This window comes from Saimiri boliviensis, chromosome 1, assembly GCF_048565385.1.
Source record: "Saimiri boliviensis isolate mSaiBol1 chromosome 1, mSaiBol1.pri, whole genome shotgun sequence".
NCBI classification, from domain to species: domain Eukaryota; kingdom Metazoa; phylum Chordata; class Mammalia; order Primates; family Cebidae; genus Saimiri; species Saimiri boliviensis.
The window spans coordinates 27,075,766-27,095,735 of NC_133449.1; the positions used below are offsets into that span (position 1 = coordinate 27,075,766).

The following is a 19,970-nucleotide window of genomic DNA, read 5'->3' on the forward strand; positions in this document are numbered from 1 at the left end:
AGGTTTTCAGCGAGTGTTTGTACGGTCCAAGACGGAGCTCCAGTTTCTGTCCCTCGGGGCGGGCTGAAGGCGCCTTGGGGAACACAGGGTCTGTCCCGGGACTGCCGCCAGCCTTATATAGCGCCAGGACAGCTCCGACTGACGTCAGTGAAGAACATGCACTGATTGTAGAAGCAATGACAGTCACAGCTTCGAGTCTGGCGGCTGGCGAGCCCCCAGAGGGATGCACCTCCTGACACCAGCCTTTGTGCCCCTGGGGCTAGCGTTGGAAGCAGCACTGGACGCAGGGCAGCAAGAAGCCGGCTGGGACATAAGGACTGCTCTGGGACCCACGAGAGTCCCTCGCCCTGCTTAGAACAGCCAGCAGTGACTAGGGCGGTCCCCAGACCAGACTAGTCCGGGTCGTCCTTTATCCGACACAGGAAAGGGAGGCCGAACCGTAGGGCTGTCCATGGTGCTGACCCCGTCCTCTGCCTCTATAAAGGCCTGAGAAGTTGCGAGAAGGCTACGTGACTGGACCCCATTGCCTCCCCGCAGCTATCAGTTATGCAAATGGAGGCATCAGGAGTGCACCGCTGGCACTCAGCCAACACAGTGGGACCCATCGAGGGGCAGTCTGTCACAACCAGAGTCTCCCAGCATTCTTTATCTTTTTCCAGCCCCAGGATCCAAATTCTAGGGCTGTCTGACCAAGGCACCATGTAACAGGGCCTCTGGCCTCTAAGTGCTTTCAGATCACAAATGGCTGGCCCATCTGCTTTTGAGTTTGCCCAAAGTGGTAGTTTAGCAAAGTTCAGTTTCTCTCCTGGGAATCACAGTAGCAGTATTACTCTGCCCATGACCTTCAGGTTACAATCACTGGGTAGGCAGTAAAGAAATCTGGGTTCAAGTTTCTGCTAACTCCTGGTGTGGACAATCACCTCCCTTCTACCAACTTCAGGGTCCTCATCTGTAAAAGACTGCGCTTGGCCAGGCGTGGTGGCTAACGCCTGTAATCTCAGCACTTTGGGAGGCTGAGGCAGGTGGATGACGAGGTCAAGGAGATCAAGACCACCCTGGCCAACATGGTGAAACCACATCTCTACTAAAAATACAAAAATTACCCGGGTGTAGTGGCACACAGCTGTAGTCCCAACTACTTGGGAGGCTGAGGGAGGAGAACTGCTTGAACCCAGAAGGCAGAGGCTGCAGCAAGCTGAGATCATGCCACTGCACTCCGTGACAGGCAAGACTCCATCTCAAAAAAAAAAAAGAAAAAGAAAACATTGGGCTTGGTGGTCTCTTGGCTTCTTTCCAGCTCTAGAAATGATTCCCTATAGTTTTCTGCTTAAAAACTTATTACCACTGCAGATTCCAGACTACATATTTAATAACATATTTACTGAGGCACCATATAAAGGGTTCTGGGGTTTCTAAAGAGCTGGAGCTACAATAACGCTGGGCAGGGTTAGAGTAACAAATGTGTCTATGAAGAGGGAACGAGTAGCATCTGCTGGGATATGGGTGTAAAGTTGATAAGGTCATGAAGTTCAACAGATATTCATAGAGTGCTTGGTATGTGGAGGGAATAAGACTATTTTAAAGGGCTCTAAAGCAGTTAGTGTACATTTTAGAGTGAAGAGAGGAATGGCAGGGTGCTAGTCTTAAGTTCTGACTGGCAACCCAATCCTGTGGAAACTGCTGTGCCCACTTTGAGGAGGTTGCCTGACTGTTCCAGGTCCAATCTGCAAAGTGGAAATGATGGAGTGAGGTAGGCTTAGAGCCGATGTGCCTTCCAGGACAGGTAGGAGTTCCAGATAACAGCAACGCATTGGACAACAGCCAACCTAAGGAACAGGAATAGCACGGTGAAGAGGAGGAAGGCTAAGCATGAGCAAGGGCTGGAGACCAGAGTGTGAGATGGAAAAGGAGGAGGGATCCTGTCAGAGTACTGGCAGATTTCGGTCTCTTTCCTTCAGCGCCTTTTTTTTTTTTTTTCTGACACAGAGTCTCCTTTGTCACCCAGGCTGGAGTGCAGTAGCATGATCTTGGTTTACTGCAATCTCTGCCTTCCAGGTTCAAGTGATTCTCATGCGTCAGCCTCCTGAGTAGCTGGAACTACAGATGTGTTCCACCACAGCTGGCTAATTTTTGTATTTTTAGTAGAGACTGGGTTTCACATGTTGGGCAGGCTGGTCTTGAACGCCTCACCTCAAGTAATCCACCCACCTCAGCCTCCCAAAATGCTGAGATTACAGGCATGAGCCACTGCACCTGGCCCCTTCAGCATCCTATGAAGGGTCTGTGTCGCTTGGACCAAAGGACAACTGGCCCAAATTCTTGTGCCATCCCAGAGCTCTGTTTCCTGGGTGCGAGCCTCAAAGGCTAAATACTTAGCAGCTCTCTTGCCATGCAAAACTCTGTTATTCACACCTCTGTCTGGGCCTCTTCTAAACTCACTGATCTGTCCTGTACCAGCTGAGATTTCATCTTCCAAAATGTACTGCCTACCATATAAAGTAGCACCTTTTTGTTTTAAATTAACCTTGCTCTAGTTTCAAAGAGTGTTACAAGGACCCTAATGGATTTGGTTCATAAGTCTGTATTCTCTTTTTTTTTTTTTTGGAGACAGGATTTCATTCTGTCACCAGGCTGAAATAAAGTGGCACGATCTCGGCTACAGCAACCTCTATCTCTCAGGCTCAAGTGATCCTTCTACCTCAGCCTCCCAAGTAGCTGAGACTAAAGGCGCATATCACCATGCCTGGCTTTTTGCAGAGATGGGGTCTCATTATATTGCCCAGGCTGGTGACAAACTCCTGGACTCAAGCAATCCTCTCGCCTCAGTCTCCCAAAGTGCTAGAATTACACATGTGAGCGACCGTGCCCAGCCCGTCTGTATTCCTTTTAGCTATGGTATTCATGTATACCTTGGCCATGTCCCCTCTGAAGAGTTCCATATTTTCCCCTGTTCCCAAGACCCCTCACCTCTAAGCATTTGAGCCATGCATCTTCAGCTCCACTATATTTTTGGGTGCAGTTCAGCAACTATCTTATCGTATCTGGCCAGGCTCCTACTTGGCTTTCTGGTCTACCTATCTGTCTAACCTAGGCAGCAGCACCCCAGACCCTGTCCCTGCAGATATGTCATCAAGCGCAGAGCTCAGGTGGGATGGAGACAAGGGTGATGGAAGCAGGATCCTCCCTAGGGAGATGAAGAAGGTTAACGGGCAGATATTCTGTGACAGTTTCTGGAAATGGCAAGACATTCTTAATAACATGCTTGGGAAGCTGAGGAGCTCTGATCAGGGCTCAGCATTCCGGTTGGGGGTCTAAAGTAGCTCAAGGTTGAAATGAGAATCATTTTTTCTCCAACCGTTACTAATGTGGGTCTTCCTTGATAGGTGGGGTAGGGGTGCAGCATACCTGTAATGAAGGGGGACCAGGTAGAAGTTGGCTAACTGCACAGCAGGCCATAGCTGCAAGAGAGAGAAGGTAAAGGTTGGATGGCTGCCCCTCCACATGACCCCAAACTCACTGTCTTTCCTGGCCCTACACCAACTTCTGCACACAAGAAAATCGAACAATTGGGTGATGGCTTCCCTAATTATGGTGCCCATCCTGGGAATGAAAGAGGAATCCCAACGGAGAGGTTTTCCATGTCAGGAGGACCCCTAATCCCAGGATAGTTCTAGACTTAAGGAAGCAGGAGAACAAGCAGTAGGGGTGTCAGCTCTTACATAGTAGTTGGTGATAAGGGCATCAGGATAATCCTGGAGAGACAGAGAAGGAACAAATTAACACTTGCACCTCCAAGCAGCCCTCACTTCCCAGTGTGAACGTCACACAGAAGTCTGTTCAGAGAACACATTCCTGCACCATGCCCTCAGCTCCTCCCCTCCATGGCCTAGGACTCTACCTCCACTTGCCCCTTTTTATCCTGGTGAAACCTGACTCCTTCCCCTGGGCTGCCAGCCGGACAGCCAAAGACAGTCTCCACGCCTGCCCAACTCACCCGTTGTAGTTTGGCCCAATTGTCTTGGGCTGAAAGTCCATTGAGTGTCCCTACCAGTGGGAGAAAGCAGCCCAGAAAACACGGGGCAAAGCCCCCCTAGGGAAGAGAAATTCAAGTCCTGTGAGTGCTTAAATCTCCACCTACCCGCAACACAGCTCACCCTCCCCACTGTTCTCCTGCTCACCTGATCCAACAACATCTTCTTCAGTGCATCAACCTTGGTGGTGCCAGGGATGAACCGATCCAAAACCTTGTACCAGCCTCCTACCACAGGGCCCTGCAAGTACACCCCAGATAGCGGCAGGCTGCAGTGAGTGGGCACTTGGCATTTACATCACTAAGCTCCCCGCCCCAAGTATCAGAAAGCCTTCGGGGAAGTGGACACTAAGAAAATAAGAGGGCGGTAGGTTGGCTTAGGTGTCCAAGGGAAGCCAGAGGATAGCAAAGAACTAAGACCACGGTTGAGTCTACTGAAGCCCTGCTGAGGGTAGAACTTACCACAAAGCCACAGCCCAGCAACACCATGGTCAGAGTCCGGCCTCTCTGGTGTTTCTGCAGACCCCGCCTCTCCACCAGCTGCTGTGAGATAATGTCACCCAGGCCCATCAGAGACCCTGTGCAGGGTACACAGGTGTTGTCAGGACATCTCCTAGAAAGGGCTGCTGTTCCAAGGAGGGAGGGACATCTGCTGGTAGCCACTGACGCTCTGGCAGTCTGCCCAGGGCTTCATTCTGGAAACAAATGACCAGTCCCTTCCTGCTAACTCAAAGCCCTCATGTCCCCAAGGATGGTGACACCTCATGTGCTGGGATGAACAGGCCTGGGCCCAGGAACTTTGCATTGAACTGTAAAGAGAAGTCAGAGTCAGAAAGTGTAGAAAGAGGAAGAATTTAAGCCACAGGGCTGAGAATCAGAGACTGTCAGAATCGAAAGGGGCTTTAAGATAATTTAATGTAAACTCCTTATTTTAGAGGGATGGAAACAAAAGTCCAGGGTCCCACATAACCAGTAAGTGCAGAGTTAAGGCAAGAACCAGGTGGCTGGATTCCTAGACACTATTCTTTCCAGACACAGCACAATGAATAAATCGTGTAGAACGGTAGGAAACCCTGTTTTCTCCCCTGAGCCCAAGGCAAGACCCTGCCAACAGCTTTCACCTTGGTCTTGGGGTCTCTATTTGTGGAGAACAGCAAGAATGACTATTTCTTTTTCTTTCTTTCTTTCTTTTTTTTTTTTTTTAAGACTGAGTCTCGCTCTGTCATCCAGGCTGGAGTGCAGTGGTGTGATCTCAGCTCACTGCAACCTATGCCTCCCAGATTCAAGTGTTTCCCCTGCCTCAATTTCCCGAGTAGCTTCCACCACCATGCCTGGCTTCTTTTTGTATTTTTAGTAGAGAAGGGGTTTCACCATGTTGGCCAGGCTGGTCTGGAACTCCTGACCTCAGGTCATCTGCCTGCCTTGGCATCCCAAAGTGCTGAGATTATAGGCATGAGCCACCGTGCCTGGCCAGAATCACTCTTTTTCTAAAACAAGAGTGTTGGCCTGGAATGGTGGCTCACACCTGTAATCCCAGCACTTTGGGAGGCTGAGGTAGGATGATTGCTTGAGCCCAGGAGTTTGGGGCCAGCCTGGGCAATATAGCAAGACCCTGCCTCTATAATTTTTTTTTAACAATTAGCTGGGCATAGTGACATGTGCCTGTAGTCCCAGCTACTAAGGAGACTGAAGTGGGAGGACTGCTTGGCCCAGCAGGTCGAGGCTGCAGTGATCACACCACTGCACTGCAGCCTGGGCGACATAGCAAGACCCTGTCTCAAATAGAAAAAAAAAAAGTAATAAAGCAAGAGTGTTCAAATGTTCACAAGCAGGAAGAGGACTGGCTGAGCTGATAACAGTCCCCACAGGAAAGTCTTGGCCACCTCTTGGCACAATCAGCTCAACCCAGATTTCCCCCATTCATAACCTTACATTGAGTTGGCAATGGATATAGTGGCCATTTCCCCCCAGGACTCTGCACCTGCTTCCCTTTCCCTAACTGCACAGACACCCAGCTCCAAGCAGCCCTATTTAGACACCCACATCCAGAAACTAGGACAGAAATCATCACTGTTTACAGAGCCCCCAGTCTATTATGGTGGCGTGATGGTTTCTAGCAAATACACACTTATCAGGCCACTTGGGAGTGACCGTATTCATCTCTGGCTTGCCCATCTATCTCACCAAGTAATGAGAGCCCCCCTCCAGCCTTGTAGCCACACTGTCCCCGTGCCCTCAATTAGCACTGGGCAAACACATCCTTCTGCCCCATTCCTTGGCCCGGAGCTGGCTCTGACGTCCATGCTGGCTGCACATTCACTGCTGCGCTCTTCCTCCATACCCTCTGCCCAGCCCTGCATCCTGAGCAGCTTAGTCAAAGGCAGCTGGGTCAGGCTGACAGCTGGGGCTGGGGACGGTCACCCAAGGCTCATCTGGGCTGCTGGCCATGGAGCAGCTCTGGGCACCCCCAGTCCTGCCTTGTCTCTTCCTGAAACTCCCAAAGTGGTGGGGCTCTTCCCAGAACACTGTGAGACATCACCTCCCAGACACAAAGACAGAATCCTAGACACCCCTCACCATACACGTAAGCAAGCCCCTCTGGTAAGTGCTCAGAAAATAAAGGAAAAATGTCAAATGTATTGCTCCAAACAGCAAGACCATTCTGAGAAAGGGCATGAAGAACTCTTGAGTCCCCTCTAACTTGTAGTGCTCATCACTGCTGGCAGGCTGAGGGAGGCTAGAGAGATTTAGGGGCCAAAGCAGTTCACAAGGTTACATCTACTCAGAGAGACCTGGACAGACTAGCCTTAGAGAAAATACTATCGTATTCCAGAATGAACAGCTCTGAAGATGAGCTGGAGCTAGACAGACTGGTCCGAGAAGGTGCGAGGACTTGGGGTACTGCAGGTTTGCTCCCACCCCAAGCAATCAGCACTCAGTTCCCTGTCCCTCACGCAGGGACAAGAGGGAGCTGCTACAGCCCTGCAGAAAGGGAGAGTGCTGCTGAGAAGGGGAGGGAATGGTGAGGCAGAAAAGGCAGTGCCTTCTCAAATGAAGGGACAAACAGTGTCATGGTCTACTTTAGTAAGGAGTTTACAAAGGGCGCTTATACATTTATCCTCACAAAAGATCTCGGAGGTAGGTGGTCACACCTCCGTTAATTAATTCATTCATTTGTTTTGTTTGTTTGTTTTTGAGATGGCCTCTCACTCTGTCACCCAGGCTGGAGTGCAGCGGCAGGATCTTGGCTCACTGCTACCTCTTTCTCCCAAGTTCAAGCCTCAGCCTCTCGAGTAGCTGGGATTACAGGTGCCTGCCACCATGCCTAGCTGATTTTTTGTATTTTTAGTAGAGACAGGGTTTTACATCTTGGCCAGGCTGGTCTTGAACTCCTGACCTCACGATCCACCCTCCTCGGCCTTCCAAAGTGCTGGGATTACAGGCATGAGCCACTGTGCCTGGCCTCATTTATTTATTTACTTATTATTATTATTATTATTTTAGACAGAGTTTCACTCTTGTCACCCAGGCTGAAGTGCAATGGCATGATCTTGGCTCACTGCAACCTCTGTCTCCCGGGTTGAAGTGATTCTACTGCCTCAGCCTCCTGAGTAGCTGGGACTACAAGCACCCACCACCACATCCCATTGATTTTTGTATTTTTAGTAGATATGGGGTTTCACCATGTTGGACAGGCTGGTCTCAAACTCCTGACCTCAGGTCATTCACCTGCCTTGGCCTCCCAAAGTGTTGGGATTACAGGGATAAGCCACCATACCCGGCCTACATCCCCATTTAATGATGAATTTTGAGAGATGAGATGATTTGGTAAGGAGTACAGTTGGGAGTGAACCCAGGCCTTCTCTCAAGGAGGAAAAAGGAGGCCAGGGTATTCTCAGCGTGGGCTGACATGGGCTCAGAGGTCAGTGGCACCAGGAGGCCCCTGCGGCTGCTCCTCTGCCAGCTGTTCCTGCCCAAGTGAGGACCCAAAGGGCCTGCATATCAAAGACATTCCCTAGACTAATGCACTTCCTCTCTGTCTTTACTCCCCAAAATTCCATCACTCTGCTCCTTGTCACCTTATAGGGATGGCAGGAAGCAATATTCCTGGGAAAGAAACAGAGAAGTGTGTTTTCACTCTTCATGGCTAGCCAACGGTCAAACAACAAGCTAGAGGCAGAGTTGGAATGAAAAGCCAAGTCCCTGACTTCTAGCCCTGTAGTCCTGGAAGCCTGCAGCCTTGCAGAAAGATGGATTCAAGGCCCTCAAACTCTGCTCATCTAGCCTGAGGGACTACCAAGTGACAGGGCAGCAGTTGGGGAGAGTAGGTGGTAGGTAGATCTGCAGTCCCTGACAGTTCTGTTCATTTCAGAGAGCAGTGCCCAGGGGTTCCTTTGCCTAAAGATGCTCAGGCCCCCTGGGCCTGCAGCAACTCCAGGGTGGTATAAGGCTTTGGTGCAAGCATAGAGCAAGCCTGCTTTTTCAGCACAAGTGACCCTTTGAGCAAGAAAGACCCAGACAGTCAGATTCCTCACCCCACCTTCCCCAACCCCAGGGACCAAACAGACCCAAACCACCTCAACCCTGGACATATCTGGTTGGTCTGGACCCTCCAGTGCTCTGATCCTCTACCCCTTGTACTTGTTTCAGGGAGTTGGGACTGGAGGCCTGAAGACACACACTGCCCAGAGGCCTGATGGGGCAGAGTGAGGGGCTGCTGGGCAGTGATGCCCAATGACAGGCTGGGCGTGGAGCCCAGTGAGCAGATGCTGGCGCAGGTGTGACATCATGCCCCTGGGTAGGTGCCAGTTCTCATGCCGTCACTCACCACCAGATCCAGTGGCCGGGGGAAGGGAGCCTGACTCTGAGCACAGATCAATTTGGGACCACTTCCTGCCCACTAGCGGAAAAGCCCCAACTTCCGCACCTTCTTCCCAGGCGTAGGCGGGGTAAATTCTCTACTTCTCCTACTTTCTCTACTTACTTTTGTGGCTTTTGCATCTCATGTGCAAGAAGGCAGAGGGGCAAGAAGTGGCTTCTTAGAAGGAGGAGCAGGAAGCATGTCCTTCAGTCCAAGAGGCCTGGGTCAGCAGGTATAGCTACTGGCATGGGGCCAGCAGTGCTGCCATGCCTCCCCAGAGGTCTCCAAACATTAGTTAGCTGCCTGGGGTAGAGGCTCAGTCTGGCACAGAGTCCAGAGGGAGTGGAAGCCCAGCAGTGGGAGGGGAGAGTGGGTCCTCTGGGATTATTCTGAATGCTCTCCCATTCTGGCCTGAACCCATCCTACTGCTAGAAAATGAGAAAAAATGGGTAGTTTTGCAGCTTGTCAGGTATCTAAGCCTAGACCACCATCTGGAGGCTCCAGTAGTCTCAAGCGCAAGGCAGTGTGGCAGGCAGCGCCCTGGGTTATAACACCAGCTCTACCACTGACCACCTGAGACCTCAGTGCATGACACTCACCCCTCCTTCCTCAGTTTCCTTCTCTGCAGTCTCATGGGCTGGACTGGATGGTCTGTAAGGTCTATTGAGCTCTCACGCCCTCACTTAATTTAAACTCCAGGGAAACCAGTATCTGTAGGAACTCAGGGGCTCCCACAGCAGGACCAAGGTGGACTAAGATGGATGAAGCTGGGCCCTGGGCCCACTGGAGAGTGGAAGGACCCTCGAAGAAGGAAGGGATAAGGCTGACTCACACTCTGCAGAACATGCAGCCAATCTTCCCCCAGACTAACCTGTTCCTGACTCTGGCTTGGCCAAAACTGGAATACTAGACATTTCTTTTGAATAATTTCAAATGTTCTTATTTACCTATCTCTTACTCCAGCCATTACTACAGTTCAGCAGGATAGATCCTTGCCTCGGGCCTATGCTGTACCTGGGCCTTTGCTGTTGATGGCTTCAGTGACTGTGCATGTGCAAACTAGTAGTGGAGGGGAGTTATCCCATGATGTGAATCTTTTTTTTTTTTTTTTTGAGATGGAGTCTCACCAAGGCTGGAGTGCAATGGCACAATCTCAGTTCACTGCAACCTCTGTCTCCTGGGTTCAGGCAATTCTCCTGCCTCAGCTTCCTGAGTAGCTGGGATTACAGGTGCCCACCACCACATCCGGCTAATTTTTGTATTTTTAGTAGAGATGGGATTTCACCACGTTGGCCAGGCTGTTCTCGAACTCCTGACCTCAAGTGATCTGCCCGCCTTGGCATCCCAAAGTGCTGGGATTATAGGTGTGAGCCATTGCACCAGACATGGGGTGAATCTTTGACCAACATGGGATGGGAGCAGCAGATAAAGGTCTCTTCTTTTCTCTAGAGATTACTATTTATTTTCATGAGACTTACTTACAAAAAAAAGAAAGAACTATTCATCCAGACAGTCCTAAGGAGTATTTCTTTTCTTTTCTTTTTTCTTTCTTTCTTTCTTTCTTTTTTTTTTTTTTTGAGACAGAGTCTTACTTTGTCTCCCGGGCTGGAATGCATGATCTCAGCTCACTGCAACCTCCACCTCCTGGGCTCAAGCAATTCTCCTGCCTCAGGCTCCTAAGTAGCTGGGACTACAGGCACGCACCACCATGCCTGGCTAATTTTTGTATTTTTAGTGGAGACGGGGTTTCACCATGTTGGCCAGGCTGGTCTCAAACTTCCAACCTCAGGTGATGTGCCTGCCTTGGCCTCCCAAAGTGCTGGGATTACAGGCGTGAGCCACCATGCTTAGCTTAAACTCAAGTTTTAAAAGAGGAAACTGAGGCTCAAAGAAGCTTACTGACTTGTCCTGATTAATGCACCTACTAGGTGTGATAGCTCTAAGATTCAAATGCTGGTCTTCTAAGTTGGAAGTCTCTGTACTGTTTTCTAGGGTGATGAGCTATTCCATGGAACGTTAGGAACTACTATGCTGGGTGGCTCAGTGAGCTAAAGCCACTTTCCCCCTTTATTTGTAGTTTGATCCAAATACCCTGAACAGGAGGGAAGAAAAAGTCTGAATGGTCTGAAAAAGTCTGGGAAAAGTGCTGGGAGGCTACAATTTGCTACAGGGCAGAGCTGGGATGTCAGCACAGCCTCAGGAAGACTAAGGCTGTGGAGCTGAACGGCTCTAGCACCAAGAGACCAGAACCCTAGTTCAGCCACATGCTGGCACCTAGGCTTCCTTGGAGCTCTAGCTCCTGCCTTTGTCAGCTGCAGATGCCTTGGGTAGGGAAATACAAGGACTATCCTTCCCTCCCTATTCTTGATGACCACAAGGGGGAAGCTTCCGTCTGGCAGTTACGGGCCCTGGGGGAATCTGAGCCTGGGCAAAGGGCCCAGCGTGTCAGTTCCCATCACAGCCACACTGCCCAGCATGAGTCACCACACACGCAGCCAGGTGAGTCATACAGGCTGACGGACACTGACGACAGGGCAAGAGGTGGTTGGGCACCGGAGACTGGAGAGGGGCTAGGGGAAGGGCCAAATAATCCATCTCCTGGCCATTCATGCAGTTAAGTTCCTAGTGCTGATGTAGTGCTATTCTGGTCACAGGACCCCTGTTCTACTCTGGCTTTCAGTAGCCCCCAATCTCTTCCAATAGTCCTCTTCTCAGAAGCCCAGTCATCACTAGAATCCTGTTCCCCTCCTCTAAACATGGGCAAAACCTCATCTTAATGTGATTACCCTTTGTACCCCAATGGTCTAAGGCCTTCTAATCATTCCCCTTATAAGACTTACTTATCTTCGCACCATCCTCTCACATTAGCTAACTTGCAAAATGAAGATGGTAACAAATGTTGATAAGTCACTGCTTTACCTCTGTGAGGTTAGTATTCAGTCACTGCATTTGGAATGATTGGTATCTGATCACTCCAAATGGATCAGGATGGAGTGATCGGATACCATTTGGAGATACATATTTAGACAGTAAATGATAAGAAAAGCAAACGAATGATATAAACAAAACTCAGGAAATTTAGGTGTGTGAATTAGGGAGAGGTGCTCAAGAGATCTCAAAGCTGGCTGCTGATACAGAAATGTTCAGTTTTAATGCTATTTAAACTGTACATACATGTCTCAGTCATTCTTTTGTATGTTTCACGATAAAAAATACCAGGAAAAACTGGGGTAGGAGTCTTGATTCAGCACTTATTAGGTATGATCTAATGTGGACTCAACCCTCCTAGCTCACACAACTTTGTGGGGGCCCTATGCTATAATGTATATGAAAGTGCTTTGCATACAGTAAAATGTTAGTTTTCCAAGTTGGGGTCTTCTGGGACAATGCCTTTATCCTATTTCAGGACTGACTGTTCAGCTTTTTGAGGACTTTGAAATCCTAAAACCCTACTGCACAGCTTGGCCAACTATGCAGACCCCTTAAAAACAGCCTTGGGGGCCGCCCTCCAAAACAGACTGGGGACAGTGTGGGATGAAAGCCAGCCAACCCTTCAAGAGGGCTGAATAGAAACAGAAAGTGAGAGTGGTGCAGTGAGAAAAGCCTCTGGCTTCCAAATCAGCCTGCCCTGGTCCCACTCAAGTCCTAGAGGGACACTCACCAGCTGTCAGGACCTGTACTTTCCACGGGTGAGCAGCCAGAGCCCGCTGGTATGCCCGCCAGAGTGCCATGCTTCCTGTCAAGCCAAGAGAAGAGGGGGTCACCCCCACTGTCCCTTTCCACAACTAAGGAGCCGCCTGACATTCCCTGTGCGCACTCCCTTGCCCTTCCCACTTCCAATGTGACTTAAAGGGGCAGAGGCCACATTCGAGATGCTTCCCAGACAGCTTCCCGTTGCAGGAGTCGCCTTAGACAATCGGGGAAGAGAGAAAGGCTGTGGGAAGCTATGGACTCCCAGTAGCCGCCACCAGCCACCCCACCCTCAGTCCTGAAGCAGGGCCAATGGAGGCCTCGGTTCCCGACCGAGACACTCAAGAGGGCAGCTTTGCTCTGGCTTCCATCCAGAGATTAGGTCCCTGAAAAAGATAGCTTGGTCCATCTCCAGATTCAGACTTGGTTGCAACCAGTGTGTAACCTTCCTGAGTCCAGCTCCAGACCCAAAACAGGGCCCATCACTGCCCGAATACAGAATGACCACACGCCTTGCGGGCGTTCACGGCTTACAACGCTTTGAGCCAGTGACTGCAGATCATCCACCACTCACCTGAGCGCGAGCTGGGCGCAGAGCCTCCCTCCCACGTAACAGGATGGCCTAGGAACTTCCGCGCCCAAAGCCCGCCCCTTCCGCACCAAGTCCCGCCCCTTCCGCCCAGCGTCCTATGGACCTTTGCACCCAGGAAAGGAATGGGAGTGAACCGAGCCAGATACCCCTTGAGAGCGACTTAACTCCCTCACCCACTCCGTGAGCGACCCCCTTTCCAGTTAGACTGCGCCGGACCCTTGTGTGGACCCTGCCGGCCTTACTTCCTACCTGGGTTCAACCCTCTGCCTCCTCCAGCCCCTTCTCTCCCCTCGAGGCCCGGGCCTCTCTCAATCCGGTAGTCTCATTATTCAGCCCACCCTCCCCCGCAAGAACTTCCCACGGTCCTGACATCCTTTTCTCAGCAATCGTAGTTCGGGAGCTATAAGCTATTTTTTGTCTCTAGGTTCTTCATTAGCCTCAACTGTGAGCTCATGAGTGGGTGAAACTGGAGTCGTTCATATTTGTCCTCATGCAACTATTTCAGTGCTTTGCTGCAAACAGCCACTTAACAAATATTGCATACATGTGACTCTTCCACAGAAAGCACTGGAATTAGAACCTCAGAAGACATTAGGTATTGGCTCCCTAACTAACGGGCTGTGCAGCCTTGGTCATGACTAGACTTGGTCTTAAGGCTCCGCATCTGTAAAATGAGGGGGGCGGGGGTACACTATAGACTTTCCAAATCGGCTCAGTTCTAGTTTTTCAGATGTTTATGTGTAGGGGTACTAGAGGGGCGGTATTACTACAGCCGCTTCTTTTTTTAAAAAATACGTACTTCTCAAAAGACCCATTTTTAACAAGGGGGGTCCACAACTGCATGTTTGAAAACCAGTGAGCTTATCCGTTCCAGCTCTAACATTCTAAGAGTCAGTGACTATAGATCAATATCTTTTCTATTGCGTTGGAAATGTCTACAAGATCCCTGGCAATGGATGTTAGGCTGGCAGGCTTTACTTATCTCCTGGGAGCCCAAACATCAGGAGGCAGACTCTTTTCAGGCTGTCCACTTGCCCAGCTCCATCCCCAATTCACCCAATTCCTTTATTAAGGCAGGGAGACTCCTGCCACAAATCCTGGAGAAAGAGTAGAGGAATCAAGGAATACAGTGTCACAAACATTTAACTAAAACGCTTCTATTTGCAAAACAGCATGCTAGAGAAGTGAGTTAACACAAGTAAATGTAATAGGAGACCAAATGTGGTAGGCTGTAAAGTTATATTCTGAAGTTAGACTGAGTTCATATCCCCAGCACCACCACTTACTAGTTATATGACCTTGACCTTTTACAGACTGCTTACCCTCTCCACCTCTTATATCATTAAAATGGCAATGCCTACCTCATACAAGTGACATATGCAAATTGCCTGAAACGGATCAAGCGCTTAATGCTTGTTTATCCTTTTTCCTTCCTTCTCCCGTGGGAACACAAAGGAGACTTTTTTTTTTTTTTTTTTTTTTTTTTTTTTTTTTTTTAACTGGAGAAAACTGGGAAGCTCTTTGGTGAAGGTGGAATTTGAGCAGGGACCTTGAAGGATGAATTGAACTCGGATGAAGATGGTGGAAAAAGACACTCCTGGCAAAGGGAGGAGTATGAGAAGAGGAATAAAGGTAGAAAAGTCTATGAACAATGGATAGTATGAAGTGGATATATTGGGAGGGAGAGCTGGAAAGAGAAAAAGCTCTTGGTAGAGAAAAGGAACAAGGTCAAGACTAGGGCTGAGACTCAGTTGCAGAAGCAGGGCTGTCAGCACCAACCTACACTACAGTCTCTCAAGCGTGGAGCCCCAGGTCCCATTTTTTCTACCACTGAAAATAGGAAAAAGGGGCTGCCCTGTAGAATTGAGTAAAGCTTTTCTTTGACAGAAGGCACTCGCCTAACAGCTCAAAAAACTGGCTCAATGTGAGCTGGATCCCAATAGGGTAGTGCAACACTTGGCTTCTTTGCACTGACATGGGTTCTCTCTCTGCTATTGATGGACTTGGGTTTCCTCCAGGTCTGTTTTCTCATCTGGAAAGGATGGAGATGGAACTTTTTTTTTTTTTTTTTTTTTGAGACGGAGTCTCACCTGTCACCCAGGCTGGAGTGCAGTGGCATGATCTCAGCTCACTGTAACCTCTGCCTCTCAGGTTCAAGTGGTTCTCCTGCCTTAGCTTCCCAAGTAGCTGGGATTGCACACCACCACACCCAGCTAATTTTTTTTGTTTTGGGTAGAGATGGGGTTTCACCATGTTGGCCAGGACGGCCTTGAATTCTTGACCTTAAGTGATCCACCCGCCTCAGCCTCCCAAAGTGTTGGGATTACAGGCATGAGCTACTGCACCTGGCCAGGACTAAACTTCTTGATCCCCTCTTAAAGGACATTTTCTGATATATCCCTACACTACGTATTTGGTCAGTCTAGAATGCCAGAGGGGTTCATACCAGGTAGGCACTGATCTCATCTCCACTCCCTCCAAAAAAAAAACAGCTGCCTGTTTTTTTCTATTTCCTGAGGTCATCTTTTTCCCTCCAAACCCCAGCCTATAGTTCTAGGCATTTCAAGACCATGGTTTGCCTGTTTCTCACCACTAGCATCTGTCTTTGCTTAGGGGGCAGTATCCCATGAGAGGACTCTTAACAAGATGAGATATAACAATACATTACTGTACTTGGGTTCTAAACACCTCCTTTATGTAGAACTGAAGTAATCATTCTAATAAGTCAACAATGTGACAGTATCATGAAGGATCAAAAATCATGACGTGTAAAAGAATGGTTGAAGTAACTGAAAATATTTAATCTAGAGAAGACTTGGGAAACACATGATCGCTATGGTTACTTAACAGGGCAATCACAGGAAGAGGACTAAATTTCCTAACACCCATGAGTAAAATTTATAGAGGTATACTCTGACTTGATATAAAGGAAGATTTTAAAAAACATGACTCTTCAGGAGTGTTCAAGTAGGGTCAGATGACCAGTGATTGGGAATACTTCGTAAGCAGGAGCAAGTAAGATCTGAGCTACTGTTCTATCGGTAGGGTGTTCGTGGTGTTCCTTGGTCAAAGTAGTACTCAAAGCAACTTCAGTCTCACAAATTACTATCACCCTCATGGGCATATATAATGGTTACCCTCAAGAGGAAGTTTCAGAAGGCAGTAATATAGTATCCTGAAATAGTCAGACAGGAGCCTTCATGCAGATACCTTTTTCAATTGTCCATACACCCATTCACAAGTGGTCGCAAAAACACCCAGTACCTTTACTTAAGCTTCACCCACTTAACAATACGCTCAATATGAGCAGTTTGACTCCCAAGCCTAGGTCAGGCCTGAGTGTTTCTCATGAGCCATAGTCTTAAGCTGAGGAGCCTTGAGAGTCTGTGGAGGGAGAGCCCCCCTGCCCGCAGGGGGCTGTGATCACAGAAGTCTGTGGAAAGAGTGGGATCTAAGGAGTCCTGGGAGGCAGGCCTAAAGGTCCAGGCCTGGCATGATCAGTGTCCAGGGAAGGCCCCCAGTTCCTATGGCTCTGTGCATAGGGGCCATTTGTTCTTGACTGACTTCACTCCAAGGGTCTGTCGTGGACCAAAGCTAGGGAGTGGGCAGAAGGTGATGGCTGGTTGGAGAAAAGCCAGGCCGTCTAGTGGGGGAGGATGGTTGGAACATAGCATTGAAGTGGGCTCGACTTTCAAGCTGCATACGGTGGCCCAGTGGGGAGGCAAGTCCACGGACAAAATGGATTCGAACCAGCCCTGACTGCCCCCCAGATACCAGCCATCCATAGGAGTCCAGGTTTGGGCTGAAACGTACCTGTGAAGAGAAGAGAAAACAGAGATGCTCATGAGTGGCGCTTGAGGGTGACTCCTAGCTATACAAGTAAAAAGAAGTGAGCTACAACCGAGAGCGGTAAGAATGAGAAGCCAGTGAATGAAGTACTTCTGTCATGCTCTGGAGGAGGAGGCAGCTGTCATCTGTGTAACCTTTTCATCTCCCATTTCATCAGCCCCAGGCCCAGAGAACTGGGGGGAAATGAGTGAAGGGTGGCAAGGATGAAAGATTACCTTATGAATAGCCTCCAGCTGCAGCCTGTCCAGGCAGAGTTGAGAATGCCCCTCTCCCTCCTGCATGCGCAGCATTGGTTCTCTCCGGAGCAGATCATGGAATGAACCCTGGGGAAGGGAAATGGAACAGGAGAGAAAGTGAGAGACTCCTTAGTTTTTTTTGTTTTTGTTTTTGTTTTTTGAGATGGAGTTTCACTCTTGTTGCGATCTCAGCTCACCGCAACCTCCACTTCGGGGTTCAAGTGATTCTCTTGCCTCAGCCTCCCAAGTATAGCTGGGATTACAGGTCTGCGCCACCATGCCCAGCTATTTTTGTATTTTTAGTAGAGACGGAGTTTCTCCATGTTGGTCAGGCTAGTCTCAAACTCCCGACCTCAGGTGATCTGCCCGCCTTGGCCTCCCAAAGTGCTGGGTCTACAGGATTACAGGCCTAAGCCACTGCACCTGGCCAGTTTTTGTTTGTGTTTTGCTTTTTTTTTTTTTTTTTTTTTTTTTTGAGACAGAGTCTCGCTCTGTTGCCAGGTTGGAGTGCAGTGGCGCGATCTTGGCTCACTGCAACCTCCGCCTCCTGAGTTCAAGTGATTATCCTGCCTCAGCCTCCTGAGTAGCTGGGACTACAGGCACGTGCCACCAGGCCCAGCTAATTTTTATATTTTTAGTAGAGACGGAGTTTTACCATGTTGGCCAGGATGGTCTCCATCTCTTGACCTTGTGATCCTCCTACCTTGGCCTCCCAAAGTTGGGATTACAGCTCAGCTGAAGCTCCTTAGTTTTACATCTTTGTGCTAAACTCAGGATTGCATACTATACAAAGACTAAAATTTTCTACCTTTTCTAATATCACACCCATTGTCCTGGCCTCAACTTACCAAATCTGTGTCTTGAAAGAGCAAGTAGTGATGGTTGACAGTTTCAGTGTAAGTTCGAGCCTTGGGAGGGTCAGGGACCCCAGATGAAGCAGAAGAATGGTCTGGACCTTCAGGACTGTCCTGATATGGTATCAGATCTGCTTTATATATAGGCTGAAAGGAGACCATGAAATTAGGTTCTATAGTACTAAAGACAGAATCAAAGCAGAGAGAGAGGAAACTGGTTTGGGCAGGAAAAGGTTAAAGATGGAAGCAAGTAGTATGTTTAAATATATGCTCAGATGCAGTAGGGTAGGGAAGATTATACACAACTCTGTGCTAAGACTCTCTGGGATAATATCAGGTTTGGGAGACCTAGCACTAATTTGTACTCTACCAGAAATGGGGAGGGCATGTGGGTTATAGGATCCAACAGCTGCTGTTAGGTGTTCATATACGTACAAATCTTCGCTCTACAGGTCGCTTGACATTTATTGGATTCAGTGCCATATCTGGCAATATAGCAGCAATGAGCTCCCCAGATATATCTCCTGCAGCTATGGTCCCAAGCCAGTCAGATCCTGAAAGACTCTAATAGAAAGAGACAGATTTCATTCATTCATTCATTTATTCAGAGCTGAACTGGTAACAACTGCAGTCTGATATACGCGCACACAAAATGAGTTTATTATAACCCACAGCCCTGATAAGAGATACCACACACCTATCTTCTCCTTCTATCCCAAACTACTGCCTCTTCCTGACCACTAATAGTGCATAAATGAATGGTTTTCCTGTGTAATGAAGAAGAAAGAGGGGCTCACCCAAACAGTGCCTTTGCGAGGAGCAGTGAAGTAGGCTTTGAAACCAAAGTAACCAGCATCAATATAATGAATCCCACAGAGTCCATAACTGTTAAGAGAGAAATAAATTTAAACCTTCCTTTTCTTTAGATTCATTTCTTCTCCTTAACCTCTTCCAGAATTTAAACCATCTCAGTGAACCAACTCTCTACCCTTCTCTCCCCACAACAATCTGGCACGCTTTGCACCCCAACCCTTAGGGCCTGTCCCCAGAGGTCCTATCCATCTTGCCGTACGAGGCATAGCAGTTGTCCTGAGCCACGGTGACGCCATTGTAGGGGAGCAGCCAGGCCAGCTCTGTACTCAAGAAGCGCTTGATAGAATTTATGGGTTCATAAGGTCGTCGTAAGTCCCAGAATTTGATTTTCCGGTCACTCCCCGCAGAGACAAGGAAATGGCTGTGAAAAGATGGGAAAAGGTCAAATCCGAATAAATCTGGAAGAGTCAGCCTGTCCCAATATTCACCTTCCCCCTCCAGAGATCTCCTATTCTATACCTGTTAGCTTTGCACCACTGAAGGGTACGCACAGCCTGATCATGGGCTAGGAAACACTGGAAGGGGTAGATCTTTAAGGAGCCATCGGAGAGCCGTATCCGCTGCAGGGGTGAGTTAGTGGGAAGGTTCCAGAAAACCACCATGCCTGAAGTAGGGACACAACGTATAGGTATTAAAAGCAAGTTATTTCTTCCTTGTTCTAATTTCTTTTGCTGGGTTCCTAAGACCTTTGTCTTCTACCCTTAGATCCAAACCACTATGAAAGGATGTGTGGATCCTGAGTAGTATCCAATACTCCCTCCAGGGTTTAAAGACTCAACCTGATATTTTAACCCCAATTCTAATCAATAAAATGGCAATAGCTTTGTCTGGAATCTCCTAGTTGAAAAATGATAGGGTGAATACACCTACTGCAGAGAATAGAATGCACCTCTCTCTACTCCCTATAAATAAAAGTTAAAGGACTTTTAAGCATAGGCCGGGATCGGTGGCTCATGCCTGTAATCTCAGCACTTTGGGAGGCCGA

At 48.8% G+C, this 19,970-nt stretch overlaps 2 protein-coding genes across 9 annotated transcripts in view; both read right to left on the bottom strand.

Moving 5' to 3' along the window:
- Positions 1-72: 72 nt before the first annotated feature.
- Positions 73-13,227, bottom strand: MPV17 (mitochondrial inner membrane protein MPV17). 4 transcript variants are annotated; one of them, XM_074395564.1, is made up of 9 exons: positions 13,156-13,227; positions 12,553-12,627; positions 4,493-4,608; positions 4,179-4,271; positions 3,995-4,090; positions 3,720-3,752; positions 3,406-3,458; positions 1,104-1,237; positions 73-161 (listed from the first exon to the last, which is right to left on the bottom strand). In XM_074395564.1, the coding sequence occupies exons 2-9, from the start codon at positions 12,620-12,622 to the stop codon at positions 145-147; spliced, it is 612 nt and encodes a 203-aa protein (XP_074251665.1). In that variant the 5' UTR covers positions 12,623-12,627; positions 13,156-13,227; the 3' UTR covers positions 73-144. The 4 variants fall into 4 exon arrangements, with proteins under 4 accessions (XP_074251665.1, XP_074251658.1, XP_003941604.1 ...); XM_074395557.1 differs by lacking the exon at positions 73-161 and having other exon boundaries at positions 1,045-1,237; XM_003941555.4 differs by lacking the exon at positions 73-161 and having other exon boundaries at positions 1,173-1,826; positions 13,156-13,222.
- Positions 13,228-14,119: 892 nt separating this feature from the next.
- Positions 14,120-19,970, bottom strand: part of GTF3C2 (general transcription factor IIIC subunit 2) — a 36,495-nt gene continuing 30,644 nt past the window's right edge. For 4 of the 5 annotated variants that reach the window (XM_010352323.3, XM_074395479.1, XM_010352324.3 and 1 more), the window contains 7 exons: positions 19,445-19,589; positions 19,185-19,346; positions 18,910-18,997; positions 18,548-18,676; positions 18,107-18,259; positions 17,238-17,345; positions 14,315-16,986 (listed from right to left, as the gene is read on the bottom strand). In XM_010352323.3, the coding sequence (XP_010350625.1) occupies positions 16,768-16,986; positions 17,238-17,345; positions 18,107-18,259; positions 18,548-18,676; positions 18,910-18,997; positions 19,185-19,346; positions 19,445-19,589 (1,004 nt within the window). In that variant the 3' untranslated portion in view covers positions 14,315-16,767. Of the gene's footprint in view, positions 14,271-14,314; positions 16,987-17,237; positions 17,346-18,106; positions 18,260-18,547; positions 18,677-18,909; positions 18,998-19,184; positions 19,347-19,444; positions 19,590-19,970 lie in introns of those variants that run through there. The other variant, XM_074395491.1, reaches the window with a different exon arrangement.